Source organism: Chrysemys picta, chromosome 2, assembly GCF_011386835.1.
Source record: "Chrysemys picta bellii isolate R12L10 chromosome 2, ASM1138683v2, whole genome shotgun sequence".
NCBI classification, from domain to species: domain Eukaryota; kingdom Metazoa; phylum Chordata; order Testudines; family Emydidae; genus Chrysemys; species Chrysemys picta.
The window spans coordinates 250,469,211-250,494,151 of NC_088792.1; the positions used below are offsets into that span (position 1 = coordinate 250,469,211).

General features: G+C 41.3%; 1 protein-coding gene across 3 annotated transcripts in view; it reads left to right on the forward strand.

Annotated features, from left to right (window-relative positions):
• MTDH (metadherin) overlaps positions 1–24,941 on the forward strand; it is a 65,396-nt gene that overhangs the window by 18,550 nt on the left and 21,905 nt on the right. Inside the window, exons 3-10 of one of the 3 annotated variants that reach the window (XM_008168347.4) lie at positions 4,398–4,482; positions 5,095–5,274; positions 6,808–6,876; positions 9,551–9,802; positions 13,175–13,261; positions 16,804–16,902; positions 19,708–19,832; positions 20,594–20,713. In XM_008168347.4, the coding sequence (XP_008166569.2) occupies positions 4,398–4,482; positions 5,095–5,274; positions 6,808–6,876; positions 9,551–9,802; positions 13,175–13,261; positions 16,804–16,902; positions 19,708–19,832; positions 20,594–20,713 (1,017 nt within the window). The remainder of the gene's footprint in view (positions 1–4,397; positions 4,483–5,094; positions 5,275–6,807; positions 6,877–9,550; positions 9,803–13,174; positions 13,262–16,803; positions 16,903–19,707; positions 19,833–20,593; positions 20,714–24,941) is intronic. The other 2 variants (XM_008168348.4, XM_042845089.2) reach the window with 2 other exon arrangements.

Here is a 24,941-nt window from a genome sequence, read left to right on the forward strand (position 1 = left end):
GGTCATCCAAATCTCCCTGCAGGATATCCCGATCCTTCTCCGAATTGGCAGTACCTCCCAACTTTGTGTCATCCGCAAACTTTATCAGCCCACTCCTACATTTGGTTCCGAGGTCAGTAATAAATAGATTAAATAAAATCGGACCCAAAACCGAACCTTGAGGAACTCCACTGGTAACCTCCCTCCAACCTGACAGTTCACCTTTCAGTACGACCCGCTGCAGTCTCCCCTTTAACCAGTTCTTTATCCACCTCTGGATTTTCATATCGATCCCCATCTTTTCCAATTTAACCAATAATTCCTCATGCGGTACCGTATCAAACGCTTCACTGAAATCGAGGTATATTAGATCCATTGCATTTCCTTTATCTAAAAAATCTGTTTCCTTCTCAAAGGAGATCAGGTTGGTTTGGCACGATCTACCTTTCGTAAAACCATGTTATAATTTGTCCCAATTGGCATTGACCTCAAGGTCCTTAACTACTTTCTCCTTCAAAATTTTTTCCAAGACCTTGCATATCACAGATGTTAAACTAACAGGCCTGTAGTTACCCGGGTCACTTTTTTTCCCTTTCTTGAAAATAGGAACCACATTAGCTATTCTCCAGTCAAACGGTACCACCCCCGAGTTTACAGATTCATTAAAAATTATTGCTAAGGGGCTTGCAATTTCTCGTGCCAGTTCCTTTAATATTCTCGGATGAAGATCATCCGGTCCGCCCGATTTAGTCCCGTTAAGCTGTTCGAGTTTGGCTTCTACCTCGGATACGGTAATGTCAACCCCCCCTCCTTTATTCCCATCCGTCTCGCTTCCACTATTCCTCAGCCCTTCATTAGCCTCATTAAATACCGATGCAAAATATTAATTTAGGTATTGTGCCATGCCTAGATTATCCTTAATCTCCACTCTATCTACAGTCTTAAGCGGTCCCACTTCTTTCTTTGTTTTCTTCCTATTTATATGGCTATAAAACCTCTTACTATTGGTTTTAATTCCCCTTGCAAGGTCCAACTCTACACGGCTTTTGGCTTTTCTCACTCCATCTCTACATGTTCTGACCTCAATAAGGTAGGTTTCTTTGCTGATCCCGCCCATCTTCCACTCCCTGTACGCTTTCTGTTTTTTCTTAATCACCCCTCTGAGACGCTCGCTCGTCCAGCTCGGTCTAAATCTCCTGCCTACGAACCGTTTTCCCTTTCTCGGGATACAGGCATCCGACAGCTCCTGCAACTTCAACTTGAAATAATCCGAGGCGCCTTCTGCCTTTAGACCCCTAAATATGTTAGTCCAATCCACTTCCCTAACTAGTCCCCTTAATTTATTAAAGTTAGCCCTTTTGAGGAGGAGCAGCCTCTGGCTGTGTGGAGGCCACCTTGCTGCTGAATGGCTCCTGCCCAGGGACGGAGCCATTCAGTAGTAGGATGGCCTTCCCCGGGAAAGGGGGCTCTTCTTCCTTGCAGTCCTGGCAAGTGTTCTCTACTCTGTTGTGCCAGAGCCTTCCCCACACCTTGTGCCTGCAGGGATTGGGTGTGTCTGGTACTGCAGCAGCATAGAGAACCTTCTGCATGTCTACTGTCACATCCCTGCTCTCACCAGCTGGGACTGCCAAGTGTCCCTTCTCTGTTCCACCAGAACTGTATCTTTTCTTGAGCCTGACCTCTGCAGAGATTGGGTGTCACTGGCCCTGTAACAGTGCAGAGAGCCCTCTACAGCCCCACTGTCATGGGAGTGAGGGAGAGGCCATGACAGAAGGGCTGCAGAGGGCTCCTTGCATGTCCACAGGGCCAGTGACATCTGGTCCCTGTAGGTCCAGGGTGTGGGGGCAGTTGTAGTCCTGGCAGGGCAGAGCAAAGACCTCTGGCCAGAACTGCAAAGAGGAAGAAGAGTCCCCAACCATGGAGTGTCTCTTCTGGCCCACCGGGATCAGCAGCCTCCCCTGCACCTTGTTCCTGCAGGGATCAAGTGTCACCAGCCCTATGGCAATGGAGGGAGCCCTCTGAAGCTCTGCTGTTATGGCCCTGCTCACTCACTTCTCAGCCAGAAGTGAGAGAGCCATTCCCAGGTAGGAACTATACAGCAGTGAGGTGATTGCTCCTTGCAGGCCTGACTAACGGTCTGCTCTTCCAGCCAGGACTGCAGCCTCCCCTGCACCCCACACTCGGGTGTCTTGGGCCTCTCGGCCATGCTGAGAGCCCTCTGTACCCCACTGTCAGTGCTGCCCTAACCCCAATACTACTCTCCTTAATTTTCCACAACTGTAAACATTAAAATTATTAAAAATTAAAAACATCTATATTGTTGAAATTGCAAAAAATAAACATACTTTCTGGACCTGTTATGTCTTTGCTCTGATAACAGTGAAAGTTTAGGGCTTCCCTGGTGGAATGCATCAGTTAACTCAAGGTACTTCTTTGCAGAGATTTATATAGTTTGAGGCCAGAAGGGACCATTCAGTGATGTAATTTGACTTCTGTACATCACAGGCCATACAATTTCATCCAGTTTACCTGTGTTGAGTCAAATAGTTTATTTAGCTAACGCATGTTCCAGAAAGTCTCAATTTGAAGACCCCAAAAGATGAAGAAAGTTGTTTGTACAGGGTTTACTCCTGGGGGAATTCTGAGCCAATGCACAATGTAGAATTTTGCAGAAATTAATATGTGCGCAGAATTTCCTTTCCCCCACAGAAATGGGATGCAATGCTGTTGGTCACCAGTAGGGGCCGCTGGACCCTGCAGAACCCAGCTGGCACATAGAAGACACTGCTGGGGGGAGGGGGAGGGAGCTAGAGCATTCCTGGCAGCTGCAGTTGCCAGCATGCCCTGAGGGAAGGAGACAGTGTGCAAGAAACTCCATAAAATGATGTCTTGCATCTGAAGAAGTGAGGTTCTTACCCACGAAAGCTTATGCTCCCAATACTTCTGTTAGTCTTAAAGGTGCCACAGGACTCTCTGTTGCTTTTTACAGATTCAGACTAACACGGCTACCCCTCTGATAAGAAACTCCATGTAAGCCTGAGACCAAACATCAGACTTTCTCCCTCTGGATCCCTGGGGTTTGGGGGGAAGGGGATGTGTGTATCTGGGCAAAGGGGGGGGGGGGGGGGCTGTGGCTGGACTCTATTGGGGGGGGGGGGGGCGTTGGGCGTATTGGCTGGGGGAGAACCGTGGCTGGGCTCTGGGAGGGGAGGAGGCAGAGAAACAGGAACTGGATTGTCATAGAGGTTTCTTTAACTCTACTCCTGGGGAATTTTTGTGCGTATCTGTATTGTTAGACATACTTGCTGACAGGTATTTTGAAATAAATTACCAAAATAATTGAAACTGGTCTGATTATATAGTGTTGTTTTGAAAAATAAAATTTGCAGAATTTTAAAATATTTTGCGCAGAATTTTTATTTTTTTTTTGCTGCAGAATGACCCCAGGAGTAAGTGTTTAAAAATTTGTGCCTGCTTTATAATATGAATTTGTCTGGCTTCAGCTTCCAGCAGTTGGTTCGTGTTATGCATTTCTCTGTGATCACAGAGCCCTTTAGTACTTGGTATTTTCTCCCAGTGAAGGTACTTAGACGTAATCAAATGACCTCCGTCTTCTTTTAACAAACTAAACAGACTGTGCTCTTTAAGTCTCTAACTGTAAAGCATTTTCTCCAGCCCTTGAATCATTCTGCATTGTCCAATTTTTCAACGTCTTTTTAAAAACGTGGAGAGCAGACCTGCACACCGTATTCCAGTATGTCTCACTAATGCCATATACAGAAGTAAAATCACTTTTCTACTTCTACTTACTATTCCCCCCGTGTGTTTATCTGAGGAATGTGTTAGACCTTTTTGTCAGTGTTGCACTGGGAGCCCATTATGCGTTGCTTATGCACTATGACCCCTAAATCATTGTGTTCCAGGATACAGTCCCCCACTTTGTAGGTATGGCCTGCAGTTCTTGTTCCTAGATGGAAAACTTTGCATTTGACTGTATTAAAATGCATTTTATTTTAATGGGTCCAGCCTATCAAACAATCCAGATTGCTCTGTATGACTGGCCTGTCATCACTTGCTGATCCTCCAGTTTTTGGCAGATTTTGTCAGCAATGTGGGGGGGGAGGTTTGGGGGGGGGGAGTTGCTCTATTTAAATATAAAAAAAGAGCAAAAAAACATTCCCTTTCCTCCTTCCCCCCCCCCCCCCCAAACAATTTTCATACTGAAGAAATGTTTCCTAAATGCCACTACTTTGGCACTAATCAATAGGTTAAACTCGCAAAGTAGGTCTTCCATTTCTAATCTGTAAATATCTTTTAATTCTTACAACTTTTTATAACAATATTTTCTTAATACCTGTAATAGAAACATTTAGTCTCTTTAATAACATAAGACTGAATTATTACTTTTTTAATTTTAGTCAAAAAAGAATAAGAAGAAATCAAAGGGAGATGCTAAAACAGTTCAGGACCCGTCTCGTCTCGATGGAAAAGAAGCAGATGAAGGTACTAAGAACAGCATTGATAAGGCAATGCAGTGAGACTTTTTAGCCTACATGCTATCTAAGATTTACTTGTTTAAACATATAACAAAAATAATTAGCTGATGTCATAATCTTAAATCGGATATGTGGTCATTTAGTGGTTACTACCTGATGAAATGTTCTTAGATTAAGACTGTTTGGATGCTGAATATCTGAAAATCCAGGATTTCTGGAACAGAAAAGTTTAAGCTGGTAGCTTCAGAACTGGGGTGTTGGCAATTTGATCTGTGAATGTTGGATTAGAAGGGTTGAAAAATACTAAAATTGTTCATCAAAGGCAATCATCCTACATCTTATTCTACCTGAAGTGTTGTGGCTCATATGGTTTGAGTGGTTGTAAAAACAAAACACTATTATTCTCGCATCCAGAAAAAGGACATACTTTTCAAGCATGCCATTTAAACTCTAAGTTCAGTTACCTACCCTTGTTCTCACCTTTACCTATTGGTTTCAGTCTATCTTATTGCTAACTCTTACAAAATTAAACTTGGTTCCTAATTAAATTTTAGTTGGGTTATTCTTTTACCATTGTATTACTCATGTAATGCCATTTTTATTTATGGGGATATTTTAGGAGCTTGGGAAACTAAAATCAGTAACCGTGAGAAAAGGCAGCAGCGTAAGCGTGACAAGGTACTGACTGATGCTGGTCCAATAGAACCAAATCTCCCTGGGATGGAAAATGCAGTTACAGTAACCACTGAACAAGTAATACCTACACCATCTTTTCCAGTTGGTCCCAGAAAAAATAAAGGTATGATGTTGTAGAAAGAAAGAATACTTGAAAAATAAGCAGTGTTCACTTAAAAATGCATTATAATAGGAGGGGGATATATCCATGTAAAGAATATTGGAATTGGAAGTTGTAATACTTTGTGTGGAATTAAGGATGGAGGAAAAGCTAAAAACAGCATTTAACAAAAGATACCTGTCCCACTAAGACTCCCAATTATTGGCTCCATGTTTTCAGCTGGAGCAGGTGAGAACTGTAAAGCCTTGTCTCTTGGAACCTATAGAAGCATCCCTCAATCAGGTACCTAGTCTAGCCCCTTCCCACCACCATCCATGTTCTTTTCTGACTGTGTTGGGGAAGATTTTCCTTGTTTCACAGATCATTCCTGATTTTTTTTGGCAGATTCCAATGGATTTTTTTTTTTTTTTTTAGCAAGCCTCTTCTCACCCTTCCTTTCCCTTTGTGGTCAGTTCGTTTCCTATTAAACCGAAACACAAACTACTTTTTTTTCCCCTTTCCACCACCATACCAGTTCTACTTTGTCTGGGCATTGTTTGCATAACTGATGATACCACAGCTTCATCAGTTGCCCGAGCCCCACAAGAAGACCGGAAAGACACCATTTTGTTGGCCTACTAGATACCAGATTTCCTCTAGACAGTCTGGTACCTGTTGAGGCATCTGAGTGCCTAATTAAACAAAGAACAATGCATCAAGTGTTCTGACATAGGAGCTAGGCTCAAGCTTTCTGGTGCTTTACTATATTACATTCACCTTCTAACTTCGACTCCTTGCATCGTTGATGCCTCAGATCCTGCTTTCTTCTTTGATCAGAGCTTGTTTCTGTCCTGACTGAATGCACTGTCCTTGCCCTTGAGTACTATGTCAGTTTTCCCTTTGTCACTGGGGGCATGTAGGAAGTAAGGCAACCCAGCAACTTCAAGAAATGTGTTGACTGTAACTGTATCGTGAACTTTATGGACATTAATGACTACTGTAATCTATCTGAGCAGGAACCATGGCAGTGTGTAGTGCACCATCAGTTCTCAGATGTCACCTTGCACCAGGTTAATTTGAAAGGAGTTCAGCTGCATCTGCAGCACTGCCTGGGTTCGGTAAGAGGTAGAAACAGTGGTTTCCTTTTTGTAATAATGTCTGGAAGAGGCTAGCGGAGGTGTTTGCAGTGAAATGACCTCTTCCACCTGGTCTGGGCATACTGCTCATGAGCACTGGAAAAATAGCTGGGCTCCTTTCAAATTAACTCTTTCTTAACCTGAATTAAAAGCTGATTAGGGTTCCTTGATTTAAATTCTGAGATATCTAAACTGTATATAAATCAAATAGCCTTTGAGATTAAATGCCCATATTTTTCAATTTAATATAGCTTCTAAAAATTTGCTGTATTTGCAAATTTTTCCTTTAGTTTAGGATGTAAATATTTTTTGCCTGTTAATGATTGTTAAAGAGCTGATCCTCTGAAGTATAATTTGGCTTTTGGTAATGAATACTTACTATAGATGTACAATGGTTTATAAAGACTTTCTCTTTAATCAGGTGATACAATTCTGAATGTTCAAGTTAGCAGCTCTAAATCTGCAAAGGGAGATTCAACAATTCAGCAAGGTAAAAGAATTTATGACTAGTGTGCATGCTAACTTGTTAATCTGAGTAATAGTTTCCTATACAGAACTAGAACTCCACCTGGGTCAGAGTGCAGGATGCTGTGCAGTTCATGATTTAGAACTTTTTTCTCAGTTATGCAATTGCTTGCTCTTTAGTTGTGGGTGTCTGACTTGCACAGTCATTGTACAGTTATTTCTCAATAACAGTACATAGGCTACATAGACTCTTTATGCCCTAGTTACTCTAATAATACTGCCGTACTGTACCTAGAGTTTTTATGCTGTTTATACCTGGTATAAAAATTACTACTGAGTAAACCCCAAACATTCGTGTCTTGGAACAACATTTGGGGACTGTCCAGACTAGCCTTAACAGTGTTCACTTTCTCAAGTTAATGAGTTAACAAGTTGCCTAAAGTAAATAAATAAATAAAATAAAAGCCTCAACATATTTGCTTTGAGTTAAACACACAGGTCCTGAGTCTAAGGAATCTAATATGCAGTTTGGGCATAAATTGGTGATTTGGCACCTAAACACCACAGTAGTGGGCATATGTAGATTTTGCACATGCCAATACCTGTTGGTACATGGAATTACTATAATTTTAGCCCAACTCTCTGAAAATTGGGCTCAAATTATAAAAACTTATGTTTTGAGTGTTGAAGCTTCTAGTTAGTCTTTCTCGTAAGAGAAACTGATCCAGGAACATTTGGGAAACTGTTTAACTCTGGCCCTTGTCAAATGCATATGGTAACTATTTAAGTCTAATGAGGGGTGAAAACATTATCTACTAACTGACTACATTTACAGGAGAATGTGAAGCTAGCTGGTGGATGTAGCTGTGACCAAATATAGTCCATGTAGTTTGGCAGATCAATATTATGTTGAATTATAAGAAATGACATCCAGCAGAAAGCAGTTCTCTTGCTGTCAATCCTTCAGAGCTTTGCCTCACAAGCAAACTGCTGGTGCTGTGCAGCACTGCTAGAGAAGAAGATATGTGTGATAAGGAGATTAGTACAAGAACCTGAATAAAATATATGCATTACTGTCCACCTTCTTGGCACTCATAGCTTTCCAGAAGGACAGCCTGTTACAGTAGTGACTGTGGTCATCTTCAGGGCTAGGATATTCCGAAAAGCTGTGGATATTTTTATGCTGTACTAGACAGGGAAGAAAACAAAGTTTAAGGGGCAGAACATGGAATATTTGTCTCTGCGTTTTCAGATTTGATAAGACCAATACTTATATGCCCTTTTCAATATGGAAAGCTCCTGACTATTCATATGGGATTTTTTCACTAGGGTTACTTCCTGAATAAAATGGAAACCTTCCTCCATCCCATCCTAGCTCTGAATTGCCAGAAGGGGCTTCTCACAGCTGTCTCAATTGCTGCTTCTCTGGTGGAAGGGGCAAAGGAGGTGACATGTTGTCTTTGTCACAGAGAGAGAGCTCTTTACAGAGCTAGAGGTCCCCTTTTTAATGCCTGAGGGAGAAGTAACAGTGGGCAGGAAGTAGCAGCCCTTTAAGGGAGAGAAGAGCACAGAAGTGAGGCATAGCCTTCTGATGTTGCTTCCTATTTCTCCCAGCTATGAGAGTGAACGGGCACTAGTCATCAGAACCAGAGAACCAAGAGAAACAGAGTAGCTGCCCCTCTTCCATGCCTCATGTAGAGAAGCCGCCTTGATGTCCCATTTTGGCTCTCTTCTATTAGGAGCCAGGAGGGACATGACATCAGTACTCCCTCCTCTCGCATTCCTTTTCCAGTGTTCTCTTGATCCCGAACAGTGTTGCAGCATTGTTTAAAAAGTCCCTTTTTCTGCTGTCAGCAGTTCATCCAGAATATAGTTCCTTTTCAGTTGTGTACATACAGGTTAGGATATTTCTGCTTTACGGGTTTTATTCTTATGAGCATGCAAGAGTATTCAAGTACTCCAGAATTGGGCCAGTTCATAGATTTGCAACTAACCTTGCTCGAATCTAAACTCTTAATACCCAGGATTCTCATTTGTTTAGCATACTTTGTTGTAAAGTGCCATGTTTGCTTATGGCAATATGTAAATATCACAACACACTGCCATATTGGGATCAGAGTTCTACACCTGGGCCTGTAAGGAGCACTATGCTCTGCTCTCTCTTGTCCCCCAAAAGCTGACTGAAAGAATGGTATTGACTGACTTTGGAGAGAGCAGTTTTTAGCCACCCCCACTAGGAAGAAAGTGAAGCAAAAGAAGGATATGGAGCAAAAAAGGATATACTGGAGGCCCTCTAGGCATGAAGAGGGGGAGGGAAAGAAGGGCAAAAAAATAGAAACCTGTTCTCTAACATTGCAGGAGGAAGGCAGAGTGTTAAAACATTTCAGTATCTTCACAGGAATGGAGCCTACAGGCAGAGGTGAGGGACACAGATGATAGAAGTGTTAACATTTGAAACATGAGGGGTATCTGACTTTAGATATTTCAGCCTTAACAAGTTCACCTATTTTAGAGGCTAAGAATTATTGTAACAATTCATAGTTTGTGTTAAAACTGTCTTGCAACTGCATGTGATTCTGGTATCTAATATTTAGTTGCTGCTGACCAAAATTCAATAATGAACTTGATTTCTTTATAATCAAGTAATATTTTAACTCTTCATCCAGTAACTTTTTTTAATGTATTTTTTATTTTTTAAGTTTCTTCAGGGTTGAATGAAAGTCCTACTGTAAATGGAGGAAATTGGAATGAGAAGTCTGTAAAAATCTCCTCAGAGATCAGTGCAGGTGAGGAGAAATGGACATCTGTTCCATCAACTGCAGCAGGGAAGAGGAAAACTGAGACATCTGCTTGGGGTCAGGACACTGGAGATGCTAGTGGAAATGGAAAAGATTGGAGTGTATCCCTTGTGAGCAGGTCCTGGGGAGAGCGTACTTTGTTCCCTAGCATTGGTAAGTATTGCTTCATGCAAGCATTCTTGCACCTTTTAGTAAAGGTAAAACAATGTTGGGATTCTTAAAAACATAATTGTCATTTTGTAATCTTGTTGCTATTTAGTATAAAGTTATTTCCTTGGTTAATATTGATAAATTGATTTGAGTCCTGGTATTTAGGAAAACAATCCAGTTCGGCTGCTTTGAACGTCTATATTTTATATTTGTAACACATTCAGTTTTTTCCCTACAGTCATGTAGAAAACTGCTTGCCCTCCCCCAAAGCACTACTAAAAATCAGTAGTGTACAAATGTAGAAATGGTTGGTTGAGGGCCTTGTGGATATATTTTTTGTTTTTAGTAATTCATATTTTTTTTAAGTGGTGGCTAATGAATTTCGAATCCAAGGCATTTTCAACTTGATCACAAAGAAATTCCAATTTGATTTATGTAAACATTTGTTTACTAATGTTTATTAAACATTTGTCTTTACTGGGATTTTTTTAGGCTTATATTTGAGGTAAATATTGAAGACTTTTTTTCTAAAAAATGAACAACTGTAGGCAATTCGGCACCAATGAGCAACTCTATGGCAAAAGCATTTTTTATTTTTTAGAAAAGTCTGAATTTGGAAGGCACGGGGGAGCAAGCCTCTCAAAATTGGCCGGATATTGCAAGCTGACGGAGTGAGGTGCAAGTTTAGGGCCTCAGCATTGACTGAGATAATGCTTCAATACAGAAACACCCCATGCCTCTAATTGTCACCTACCATCCTACACTGGAACCTATATAGGGTACAGTTAAACAGTTACAACCCATGCTCGATGAGGACCACATCCTGAAAGAGCAGGGGTGGACAAACATTTTGGCCCGAGGTCCACATTGGTGTTGCGGAACTGTATGGCGGGCCAGGTAGGGAAGGCTGTGCCTCCCCAAACAGCCTGGCCCCTGCCCCCTATCTGCCCCTCCCACTTCCCGTCCCCTGACTGTCCTGATCCTTATCCACACCCCCGCCTCCTGACAGCCCCCTCCCCCCCCGGAATCCCATGCCTATCGAACCGCCACTGCCCCCCGGAACCTCCTGCCCTTATCCAACCCTGCTCCCTGCCCCCTTAGCGTGCCGCTCAGAGCGGCAGGCGCTCGCAGCCACACAGCAGGGCCAGAGCCAGCCACGCCGCCCAGAGTGCTGGTGTTGCGTTACATCGCGCTGAGGCTGTGGGGCAGGGAGGACAGCAGGGGCGGGGCTGGGGGTTAGCCTCCCTAGTCAGGAGGCAGGACGGTCCCGCAGGCCGGATGTGGTCCCCAGGCTGTAGTTTGCCCACCTCTGTGAAAGAGAGATCTTTCCTAAGGCCCCCTTTCTGGTGTTCAAACAACCCCTGCAGCCTTACCATAATCAGAATCCCCACAGACCAGAACCTGCTAACTCAAAGCAACACCAGACTCTGCCATAACCGATGCAAAACCTGCAGACATACTTCAGCTGCCATGATGATTAACACCTCCCAACACAACATCTTTCAAGATCTATAGGACCTTCACATGCTGTGTACCTCATCCAGTGCATTAAATGCTCCAGTAACAACTATGTGGGTGAAACCAGACAATCACTAAACTCTCAAATGAATTCGTACAGAAAAATAAGACAAAAACACCTTGTTACTGTAGACCAGGGGTCGGCAACCTTTCAGAAGTCGTGTGCTGAGTCTTCATTTATTCACTCTAATTTAAGGTTTCACGTGCCAGTAATACATTTTAACGTTTAGAATGTCTTTATAATATATAACTAAACTATTGTTGCATGTAAAGTAAATAAGGTTTTTAAAATGTTTAAGAAGCTTCATTTAAAATTAAAATGCAGAGCCCCCCGGACCGGTGGCCAGGACCTGGGCAGTGTGAATGCCACTGAAAATCAGCTTGTGTGCCGTCTTTGGCACGCGTGCCATAGGTTGCCTGCCCCTGCTGTAGACTAACACTTTTCACAAAATGATCGCTCCATATCTGACCTCTCAGTCCTTGTCCTCAAAGGAAACCTGCACAACAACTTTGGCCAGGTGTATACTACAGACGTGTATTGGTATAACTGTGCCGCTTGGGGGTGGATCGGTGACAGAGTTATACTGACCCAACCGCCTGTGTAGAGAGCACTATGTCGATGGGAGAGCTTCTAATGCAGCATTTTAAGTGTAATCTGCCCTTCAAAAGATGAACCAGGGAGCTTAAGTTCATAACTTTGCTAGACATTAAAAACATGGTCTCAATAAAGACACTGGATAACTACAACAATCTGTAACCCCTAACCCGCCGCCCTTTTGTTCTATGATTGCGGAGGTGTTAACGGGCCATTTCACCTTGAATTTTCCCTTACAACAGAGGGTCTCAATCATTTTCTTTCTGAGGCTCCCCCCAACATGCTATAAAAACTCCACAGCCCAGCTGTGCCACAACAACTCTTTTTCTGCATATAAAAGCCAGGGCCGGCATTAAGGGATAGCAGCCTGGCAATTACCCGGGGCCCCATGCCACAGGGAGCACAGCGAAACTAAGTTGCTCAGGCTTCAGCTTCAGACCCGGGTGGCGATGCTTGGGACCCTGGGCTGCAGTCCTGTGTGGCAGGGCTTTGGCTTTCTGTCCTGGGCTCTAGCAATTCTAATGCCCGCCATCGTTGGCGGACCCCCCTGAAACCTTTTTGCCGCTCCCTAAGGGGCCCCGGACCCCTGGTTAAGAACCACTGCCTTAGAATGTTATCGTGCTAAACAATCTTTTCCACCTTGTATTTACCTGTGACACTGAAGCCATGTCTAAACTTAAATCAGTACACCTCTACCCCGATATAACATGAATTCGGATATAACGCAGTAAAGCAGTGCTCTGGGGGAGGCGGGGCGCTGCGCACTCTGGCAGATCAAAGCAAGTTTGATATAACGTGGTTTCACCTATAACGCGATAAGATTTTTTTGGCTCCCGAGGACAGCGTTCTATCGGGGTAGAGGTGTATAACTATGTTGCTGGTGTCTCACGGAGGTGGATTAACTATGCTGATGGGAGAAGCTGAGCCACTGCAGCGTTTTAAGCATAGACCTACCCTGAGTACCTTTCCCAGGCCTGAAGAAGAGCACTGTGTAGCTTGAAAGCTTGTCTGTTTCACCAACAGAAGCTGGTCCAATTAAAAAATATTGCCTCACCCACTTTTACTCTTGCTTACTGAGTACTATAAGAAGACAACTTAAAGCCACAGGTAATATTTTACTAGGATGAGACTTTGTCTTGCGGTTGGAATGTCTTCTGATTTTTTTGACCATATTCCTACAGCTTTAGACAACTGATTTTTAGATGCCTTCAATATGGCAAAATAAAGTGTGAAGTTATCAAGCTCTTTATTTTTTTTTTCAGCTGCCTGGAATGTAGATGGAAGGATCAAGGCCTCTGAACCAAATTCTGCCTCTTTCACTTCCTTAGGACTAAATCCTGCAATTTCTGGTATGTTAAACTTTGCAAAGCTTTTTCTACAACTGTACTTAAATTAGACACCCTGTTTTTTTTTTCTTCAATAATCGTTCTGCAGACATGGTTATAGTTTGTGGTTCGCAAGACAGAGGCATTGTCTACACTTAAAAGGCTGCAGCAGTACGGATGCAGTTGCGCTGCTATAGTGCTTCAGTGAAGACACTATGTATGCCAATTGGAGGGCTTCTCTCATCAGCATAGGTAATCCACCTCCCCAAGAGGCAGTAACTATGTCAACAGGAGAAATCCTCCCATCAGCATAGCACTGTCTACACTGGGAGTTAGGTCAGTATTACTGTGTTGCTCAGGGGGTATGGATTTTCGTCATCCCTGAGCAACATAGTTATACTGACATAAATCGCTAGTATAGTCTAAGCCTAAATTGTAGAAAAAGAATTTGCCACATCTTTAATCATGGAATTGGTTTTTATGTATTATACATTTAAGTGTTATGCAATTAGAATAAATACCTCATTCTCCAAAATGATAAATAAAAACCCAAAAGCTAGACTAAATATGAGATTGTCACCTCAGTGTCTTTTCCAGATCCTTCCTGTTCTGCTCATCATTCATCAGAAGCAATCTGTGTTTAGGAACACTTGGGCATTGCTGCAGATGTCAATTTCAGACTCCTGATGAAGGAGCATTAACATAATTCCCTAAAGATACCATATATGTAGGATTGTAAATTCTATGTCTTAGCTCCTTAGTGTGATACTGGAATAACTCCCTTAACTCTTAAAAGTATTTTTTACCCTAGAAAGGTGCAGTAGCAGAGAGGATTGCAAGCTAGACCTCCTAATAACTCTTGTATGCTACCTCTGCCAAGTATAAATACTGCTTTCTAAACACTGCATCACCTCCTAGAAGACCACTGTCCGCAAAGGAGAAGCGGCATGTTGGAGACTGCACTTTTGTCTCATTCCAGTTTTGAGTTCCTTTGTTGCATATTTATTTGCCCATTCCTCCAGTCAACTTGGCATATTTACCTAAACTTTTTGTGAAGCAGTTGCATTGAGTGCTCGTGCAAGTTCTGTGAAGCATCTCAGCTGTTTCTTTTTTCTAGTGTTTCTGCCTTTCCTGGGGCACTCTTTCCACCTCCTTTTCCACTGTTCCACTGATTATCTGACCTCCATTATCCAGCTCTTCGTATTAACTGAACAACCAGTGTGTGCACAGGTCCAGAAGTGGGCAATCTTTCTTACGTCCGTTAGACAGTGCTGCAGTCTCGCACTCTCCCATTCTCTGGATTATCTGAATTTTTGATTATCCAATCTAGCCCTGGTCTCAATTAAATCAGATAAACCGGGTTCTGCTGTACTTTGGTGTGTCTCCACCTGGATGTCTCTCTTATCTGGCACTGTTGTGTGTGTTCATCACCGTATTCTTTACAGCCAGTATTTTGGCACTCCAACACCTGAGTTAGATGCTCCAGTATCTAATTTCATAGAATTTAATGCCAGAAAGTACCTTTGGATCTAGTCTGACATCACAGGATATTAAATTTGCCACAAATACTCCTATATTGAGCCCAATGAGTTTAGTTGGACTAAACATATCAGTTCTCAGTAGATTAAACTGTTGTGTGTCACAAGCAGAGAATAGGAGAAACTTAAGTCGCGGTAGTGGTAGCAATGCCTAAAATCCCAGCTATGGTAGGAAATTCTTCACATGAGATTAGAAGGTGATCAATGTTCCATGCTGTAGAGGAAGTCATAAACCCCACTCCAGGTCCCTGCCAATCTCACTTGGGGAGAAATTGCCAGATTTTGGGTCAGAAATGAATCAGTTGTGTAAGCAAGACATATCAGTCAGACATCTGAGGAACAAGATTCTCTGTACCGCCTCAAAGTACTGATCTCCCCAATCTGGTGGCCAATCTCTGCTTTAGAGAAAGGTGGGGAAAAAACCAGAGCAGAATAAACCAAGCCAGTTGTGCATCAGGAAAAAAATTCCTTCCCAACCTCTGCAGACAACTGGCTGAAGCCCTGAAGCATGAGATTTGATGTAGCTGCAAAGATTATGAACATGTTGAGAGAGAAGTTCAGGCAATCCTTTTATCCTAGTGGACCATGAAGGAAGGGAATGAATAAAAGGATTCATAGATTTCTCAGACCTCTCGGGGCACTGCCACCTACTGTGTCTTCTGGGTGCTGGAAAACTTTGCTAGCATTCTTTCAATGCTCCACCAGTATTGGTTTATCCTGGAAGCTTTGCCTCCTGCACAATCTAGACAGCTGACTGTAACACTTGGAGGGCAGCATTTGTACTCAACAGGGTATTGCATATAACAGCCAGCAATGATGATTGCTCTTACTCTGTCCTGCTACACTGCACTCAATGGTGAAACCTTTAAACCTTAAGAACTAGTAGAGTTAAGAGCCAGGAGTGAGAATCCTATAAGACAGCGGTTCTCAAACTTTAGTAACCTAGGGACCCCCATTTTGATTTAAAATTTTTCACAGACCCCCAAGCTGGCTTCTAATTTTCCCTGGGGGTGCTCAACCCCTGCTCAGCCCCGGTCCCATCCCCACTCCACCCCGCCCCTCTTCCCCGCCTCTTTCCGCCCCCTTCCCAAGCGTGCCCCATCTCTACTCCTCCCCCTCTCTCCCAGTGCCTGCTGCACGCCATGGAACAGCTGTTCAGCAGCATGCAGGAGGCGCTGGGAGGGTGGGAGAGGAGTTGATCAGCGGGGCCAGCGGCTCTTGACATGACTTGCGGATCCCCTGGAGTACCCTCCGCAGACCCCAGTTTGAGAACCGCTGCTATAAGAGATCTTCAGAAAAGCAGAATTACAGGCAAGTAATTTTACCATTTTCATAAGACTCTGTTGTGCCCTCAATATACAATCAACAATAAACAAGGTTCAGTGGAATGTTGTGTAGTCAGTGTTTATTTCTTTCTCCATAGCCTGTGATCCCTTAATTTTCTCTTTTGGTTTCAGTATTTCTATTTTTTTTTTTTTTCTTTTACTGGGATCTCCAAGTCCCTGCTCTTCCCGCTGAATATGCTCCATTTTGAAGGCAGTCTGTGGTGTCCTTTATCACTGTGACTGAATGTTGGGTGCACTCTTCAGTGTTCCCCTCTCTTGGCTTGAAAAAGAGAGATTACATTTGGTACCATAGTCCAGTATGTTTCTGCTGGACTAGCAGGCCAGCCTGCTGCTATAGAGGATCTCCAGAAGACATTTATGTCTGTCCTTCTGAATGTAGAACTTCAAATTGCAAGAAATGTCACAGTGAATCTAATGAGTTTTGAAATCCTGATAATTGTTTTTTGCTCCTTCTGACTTAAAATATGCACAGGAGAAGGGGAGAGAGCAGAATTCCTGCTCACTCAGAATTCTCTGATAAGTTTTCTTTTGTTTGCTGGATTCTCCCTCTTTTTCTTACCTTACCTTACCTTGTTACTTCCTTTTATTTTTAAATAAGAGAACTCAGCACCACAGACCCAAGTTTATAAGCTAACAAAAATTCCAAAATTTTCATAAGTGTATTCCTTCGGCTCTCTTTCAGGATCTAGCAATGAGCCAGTTACTCAGCCTGGTACTTCTGATTTTCAGTGGGATTTAAGCCGCAGTCAGCCCCATGTTGATGATGAATGGTCTGGGTTAAGTATGTTCCTCTAAAATTCTTGTGATTTAAAATTTTCTCTGCTTTTTTCAGCCACACAGTCTGAACTTTTACATTAACTGGCTTCTGGTTTTATATTCTGTTGCTTTTGCTTTATATCTCTTTCATTTCTGTTATATTAAATGTCAATTTAAGGCCCAAATATCAGGAAACTTACTTACAGCTGAAATTCATAGTTTTAATGATTATGTAAATATAAAATAGTCCTCAAATAGATATTTTTTTTAAGCTAAAACACTTCGTTAAGGAAATTTACCTGTTTAAGATATGGAAAAAAACTGCATCCAGTTTCTTCTGGTTTTTGCTAGAAATAGTCTTAAGTAATTGAATCCCAGAGTGAAGTGTACTGGCTTAATATTACGGAGATACTGCAATGGGATCCAATAGAGTGGGTTAATACTCCAGCGCATGAGTACATAACAAGCCTCTGAGCTCAGTTTATGTATTGGTCATAGCACACTGTATGCTTTACTGAGTATTGGAAGACATTTGAATTCAGCCTGTTTTCTGTGAACCATCTAATATCAGAGGGGTAGCCATGTTAGTCTGGATCTGTAAAAGCAGCAAAGAGTCCTATGGCACCTTATAGACTAACAGATGTATGGAACATGAGTGGTGAATACCCACTTCGTCAGATGCATGTAGTGGCCAGTGGGTATTCATCCACGAAAGCTCATGCTCCAATACATCTGTTAGTCTATAAGGTGCCACAGGACTCTTTGCTGCTCATCTAATAATAGTAAAAGCACACAATTATTGACTATATATAAATGTCCCCCAGAGTGAATACCCCTGAAATCATTTAAGAACTGGTATATAAAGCTCAGTTTCATCATTAACTCTTGAATTTTTCTTGTACATTTGAAATATGCTCTTGTAGTTCCTCAACACAGATCAGTCTTTCCAAATGTGAAGAGTATAAAATATTAATGTAACTGAATATTTAAATCTTAGTCCCTACTATTAATACTATACTTGTAAAGAACACTTACTGTCTTGTTTAAGATATTTTCACATTAAACTGCTTAATATTTATGGATGTTTATTTCCATATCAATCTATGGACATATCCATTGGCTGATTAGTCTAGGAAACAGTAGCTATAGTGTTATTGGCTAATAAGTTTTATCCTGTCAACTATACTACTGTATTATTTATTAAACAATTACTAAATTGCTTGTAGAAAGATAGTATCTTTAAGAGCAGCAAGGAAGTAATACATGCAAATAGTGTAGATTCTGTATGACCAGTTTGACACAACTAGTCCAGCACTCAGTCTTTTTTCATCCGATTTAATAATACAAACTTGCTTTTTTTATAGCTCTTAGAATCATCTTAGGGTCAATCACTTGTCTGAATTCTAAAGGGTATAGTTAGCCAAATTCCTGAGCATGTTGAGCCGCTGGGAATGTTTATTACATAGTTCAATAATGTCATGGATATCAAATAACTGAAGTACAAATGTGAGAGAAGTGGGAAACGTGTAAAGTGTACATATTTGTGTACATTATCCCCTGTTTCAGGTTGGATGCAAATAAAAGTAGTATTCAGATGCAGAGGTAGTGCCAGTATCAGATTGAATAGAAAAGAATGGACAACTTTGGGACCTTCAAGTGAGAAGCCAGTATTTTGCTAAGGATTTTAGATGTTAGGCTATAATTGAACCATATTAGTCTGTCTTACTAGCTTGTTACACTAACTTCACCCCAAGGTGGGAGGGAGTTCAGTTTTGGCAGTATTTTAAATGATTGGAGAAGTCAATGCATGGACGAAAGGGATGCAAATATAAATATTCTGAAATCAGACTATTCATCATTGGTAAGCAAGTTGGGTTTTTTTTTCCTTTTCTCTCTTTTACCTTAATTTCTTTAGTCTACTCATATTTATGGTACATGGCATAAGATGTTAACTTTGAAACTCACTTGTTGTCACTCTGTATAAAAGAGTGTTTCCACCTTTCTTCATAATTCGCTCTAATCAGTATTTCTACTCTATGAAATATGAATTGACTTATTAAATCTGTCACATTCATCAGTGACAACATATTTGCACAGTCCTCAGTGAAATAAACAACCTAATGGAAAAATGGAGCAAAGACCTGCAAAACTTGAAGAAAAATACAGTATGCAAAAACTCAGTAAATCAACTTTTAAGTTCAAGATTAAAATCAAATCAACAGAACGCATTTATATACCAGTCTGCTTACAAAGAGTCACCTTGACTGCTCATACCATGGTTTGAAGAACTGGGCTAACTGTTGAAAATGAGAACTAATATCCTTTTTGTACCAATTTATGTAATAACATATCTTTCTTCCAAGATCTTAATTTGTCAGTAAATGTGGATGCAGTTTATAAAGAATTCATACTGATAACAATTTTGGCCAAGAAAATTAATTCTCCAGAAATTTAAATCTTTGCTGACTTTTAGTATTTTGTATTATTATTGGAAATAACAGTATTGCCCACCTAGAAAAAAATCACTTTAGAAATTTAAAATATTACATTATTTTAAATATTTAAATTGGTCCTTCTATTATGCATTCCATTGGAGGATCTCAAAGCAATTAGGTCCTACCTCAAGCCCTCGTCAAGCGTCTTCTACTTATTAATAAAAAATAAATCTATAACATTAAAAATGAGTTTGTACTATCTTAACAGCAAGAAAATGTAGAGTTTATTACAGGATTGACTCTTGAAGTGCTTTTGGCATTTTGCTGAAAACTGACAATCGTATTGTAGAATAAGTAGGTTTTCCTGAAACTGTCATTATTTTTAACCTTCGTAGATGGTCTTTCTTCTGCTGATCCCAGCTCTGATTGGAATGCACCAGCAGAAGAGTGGGGGAACTGGGTAGATGAAGAAAAGGCTTCTATTCCACAGCCTGAGGAACCATTATCTGATGTTCAGAAGGTAGATAACCTAACTTATTGCATACTAAATTCCCTACCTTATCCTTTACTACCTTTTTTGGATTATAGTAGTGCATGGTAGCAATAAACAGGCAATTTAATTCCCACACTACATTGACTTTTCATTGAATATGTATAGTGGTGCAGTTATTGTTACAAACATAAAAGCACAACAGTCAAGAAGGAAAACATTTAATGTTTCACTCCTCATTGCCCAAATTAGGATTGGTATAGGGCAGCAATTCCTTAAAATGAACATTTTCTCAGTGCTTGCATTTTGCTCTGCAGCCTTCCCATACAATTGCAGGTGGATGACATTTTTTCAAAGTATCTTTAATATAGCTTATCATAGCACTGGCTCTACCGCTATACTCTGGAGTAATTTACAAAGGAAGGGATAGAAGTAGAGTGCTCACTGTAGACTAAAAATGTCGAGCTATTGCGCTAGTATTGAGAGGAAAGCTCATAGTGCCTACCATGACTTTGGTATTTTGATTATGCAAAGCAAATATGTCATTATCTTGGCCATTTGCCAGTCAAGTTGCTGTTGATAGTGTTTGCTAAATAGCATGAAAAGAATGTTTTTCTATTACCAAAATACTCTTAATTTTACCAGTTCAATCTATCTGGCCATTTGCAGCTTTAAGAATTTAAGTACAAACAATACAAAGGATTGACATGCATACCATCTTTAGAAGGTCAGCGAAAAGCAGTGAGAAATTATACTTTCTTTGAACTCAGTTTTGTACGTCTAATACTCAGGCTTCAGATGATGAGAGAGAAAAAGCAGAGCCAACTCTCCAGAGCTGTACTAGTGGCAAATCCAAGAAGAAGAAGAAGAAGAAAAAGAAGCAAGGTGAAGAAGCTAGCTCTCCTACACAGGTACAATAAAATAAGAACATGTATTACTGATCTGTCTGGGGCAAAATCCTTGATTAATTTTAAAAGATGCACTTGATTTTTTTCAATACTTTTGAATTATATTCTGTTTCTGCTTGTCAAGAATTAACATGATTCGAATACTTGACTGATTAATGCCAGTTCTAAATAGCTGCCTGACTCTTTTGGTGAACATAATTCAAAAAATTGAATCATGTTCATCAGATTAATTAAACATCAAATATTTAATTGTTGATCAACAGAAAAATCATGAAACATGAGGGAAAATGTGGGTGTTCTTCCCAAACCAGTTCAGTTTTGCTTATCCTGAACTATTTATCATCCTCAGCAAAATAAAGTTTCTGATCTTCACTAAGGGTGCACCTAGCAACCATTGTTTTCCTCCGCAGTGGGTGTCCTGTCTTTCGGAAGAGACTGCTTGACCATTGTATTACATAGGGGAATAACTCACAGACTTTAAGGCCAGAAGGAACCATCATAATCATCTACTCTGACCTCCTGTATATTTCAGGCCACGGAATCCTACTTACCCATTCCTGTAATAAGACCATAATCTCTGGCTGAGTTACTGAAGTCCTTGAAGCTTGATTTAAAGACTTCAAGTTACAGAGAATCCACAATTTACTCTAGTTCGGACCAGAGGAAGGCAAAAAATTCGCCAGGGTCTCTGCCAATCTGGCGGGGGAAATTTCTTCCTGATCCTAAACATGGCAGTCAGACCCTGAGCATGTGGGCTAGACCCAGCAGCCAGACACCTGGTAAAGAATTCTCTGTAGTAACTCAGAGCCCTTCCCCATCTTATCTCCAATGGCTGAAGATAGGACACATTTCCTAAGAGCAGTCATGGATAGGCCATATGTGATTATAAGCCACCTCATCATGCAGTCCCCTCTGTAAAGCTAAGTCTTGAAACAAGTTAGGCTTTTTGCCCCCACTACTTCCCTTGTAAGGCTGTTTCAGAGCTCCAGTCTTCTAATGGTTAGAACATTTGTCTGATTTCAAACCTAAACTTTTTCCTTTGGATTGAGCAAATTTGAGTATGTATTAATGCGTCAGTGATAGATTATTTCAGAATGTTTCAGTGAATTGTTCCACTTTGAATTCATGTTTCTGAAACATGGTACAACAGAATTGCACACAGTACTCCAGATGAGGTAATAACACTTCCCTGTCTCTGGTGGAAATACTTCTCCTGATGCATCCTATATTGCAGTAGCCTTTTTCACTGCTGCATTGCATTGGAGGCTCATAATCGTCCTGTGGTTGACCGGTACACCCGTGTCTTGTTTCTCCTCTGTTGCTTTCAACTGATATGTCCCCAATTTATAGCAAAAAAATTTTGTTGTTCATCCCAAAGTGCATGACCTTACACTTCGTGCTATTATGTTTCATTTTACTCCATTTCTATTACTCCCGTTTTCAAGGTCATCCAGGTCTTCCTATATGATATGCCAGTCTTCTTTCATATTGGCAGTACTTCCCAACTTTGTGTCATCTGCAAATTTTATTAGCACGTTCCCACTCTTTGTGCCAAGGTCATTAATGAAAATGTTAAATAAGGGTACGTCTATACTTACTTCCGGGTCCAGCGGTAAGCAATCGATCTTCTGGGATCGATTTATCATGTCTTGTCTAGATGCGATAAATCGATCCCGGAAGTGCTCACCGTCGACGCCGGTACTCCTGCTCCGCAAGAGGAGTACGCAGAGTTGACGGGGGAGCCTGCCTGCCGCGTGTGGACCCGTGGTAAGTTCAAACTAAGATACTTCTCTTCAGCTACGTTATTCACGTAGCTGAAGTTGCATATCTTAGTTCGAAGTGGGGGTTAGTGTGGACCAGCCCTAAGATTGTCCCAAGACTGATCCCTGAGGAACTCCACTAGTAGTCCCCACCCAGCCTGGTAATTTACCTTTCAGCTTGACCCATGGTAGTCTCCCCTCTAGACAGTTTGTTACCCACCTTTCTGTTCTCATTAATTGCCATCATCCTAATTTAACTACTAATTTCCCATGTGGAACTGTATAAAATGCTTTACTGAAATCCAGGTAGATTAATTCTACTGCATTTTCTTTGTCTAGAAAATTGGTTATTTTCTCAAAGAAAGAGATCAGGTTGGTTTAGCATGATCTACTTTTTGTAAAACCATTTTGTATTTTATCCCAGTTACCATTTATCTCAGTCTTTCTCTTTCAAAATTTGTTCTAAGACCTTACAAATATCTGTCAGGGATGGTCTAGATCAGGGGTCGGCAACGTTTGGCACGCGGCTCGCCAGAGTAAGCACCCTGGCGGGCCGGGCCAGTTTTATTTACCTGCTGACGCGGCAGATTCGGCCGATCGCAGCTCCCACTGGCCGCGGTTCGCTGTCCCGGGCCAATGGGGGCGGCGGGAAGCCGTGGCCAGCCCGCGCCGCTTCCCACCACCCTCATTGGCCCGGGACGGCGAACCGCGGCCAGAGGGGCTGCAATCGGCCGAACCTGCCGCGTCAGCAGGTAAATAAAACTGGCCCGGCCCGCCAGGGTGCTTACCCTGGCGAGCCGCGTGCTGAACGTTGCCGACCCCTGGTCTAGATAATACTTAGTCCTGACATGAGTGCAGGGGACTGGACTAGATGACCTCTCGAGGTCTCTTCCTATGATTCTACGATACAGTTGAGGTCAAACTAATGGGCCTGTCATTTCCCAGATCATTTTTATTCCTTTCTTAAATATAGGTACAATATGAGTGAGCTGAAAGTTCTTTTGGCAGACTGTCTTATACCGTATACCCTAATGATATGGTAGTGATGTGACTTTATGTAAACTCTCACCTAAGATCGTAACTTAACTTGATTTTGTATGAAATTCTAAGTCTCCAGGAATCATAACTTCCTAGGAGAAGCTATGCTCTATCTCAGCAAGCTAGGTTTGAACAAGATGTTAGTTACTACCTGGGCCGGAGTAAGAGTTCCTTAGGTCACCTCAGTAGTTCATAGTATTTTCAAAGATAGCACAAGAGTTTCACCTCTATCTAGTGCTACTAGTGTTCCCGGACAGGGTGAGCTCATTCTACTGGGAGAGTAACTACTTTGGCTGCTTGTTCTCAAATGTATATCAAATGCAGGGCTGCCTTTCACAGTTCAGTTTAGACATTTTACAAATCATTGCTATCTCAAATCTGGAGTCATACTGGATGTTTTTGGGGGGAAAGCAGTCCTTTGGTGTTTTTGGGGGGGTTTATTTTCTTTTTGTTTTTGTTTTTTTTTTAATTGGTCTCACTCCTTGGGACTGGTACTACTTGCCAGTCACTTACAGTGAGACTCTGCAGAGGCAGTTTCATAAAGAGAGATTTAACCATCAACTGGGATTTGTAACTAATGCCTTTGGAGAGAGGGAAAGGCACTGTAGATTTGCAATATCTTACTTGTGGTAAAGAAGAAATGAGGGTTCTAAAGGAGCAGAGCTTCTAAAACCACAGCTTGGAATGCTCAAATTCCACACTCAGTGTTTGTGTCTCTTCTGTATAATGGCCTGTGGCTTGCAAGAAACAACTCCTCCAACAGGGACCTGCGGAGGCAATATATTCTGAATTCCAGATACTATAGTTACATGTAACCTACCTGTCAATTATCCTGTCAAATTGATTCCTATCCAAGGAATCAAGTGCTAGCTACACTCTAATATCTCTAATTTCATTTAATTTTGCATCTCCAGATATGTTTCATAAAGTTCTTGTTTAATACTTTTCGTTCTGATTCTCAGTTTAAGAAAGCTACCTTTTTTGGATTTGTATATCAGCCTAAATGTACAAAAGGTGAGAATAACTTCTTACCATCCACAGAGCTTATAAACAGTATTAAAAAACCTAAATTATTTAAATCTCTTGCTTGATGGGTGCATATAGAACTGTCAATATGAGAGCCTGTTGTAAGGTTAGACTGCTATTACAGTAGGACAAACTAGTTTACAGTTTAAATCCAGAACACTAAAGTAGGTCTGACAGTGATTTTCTCATTTGAAAAATGATTGTGTACAGATGGGAACTTATTCAATGGATATACTTCCAGTGTGGTCAGTCATATCTGCTGATTTGAGTGACCAAAAGTAAGGTTTTTTTTGTGTTTTGTTTTGTTTTAAACTGCCTTTGACGTCTGTTAACTAAAAATGAGTGAGCTGGATTCTATTCCTCCTCGTTCACCAACAGAATTGTTACAGTCTGATTGGTTCCATCTG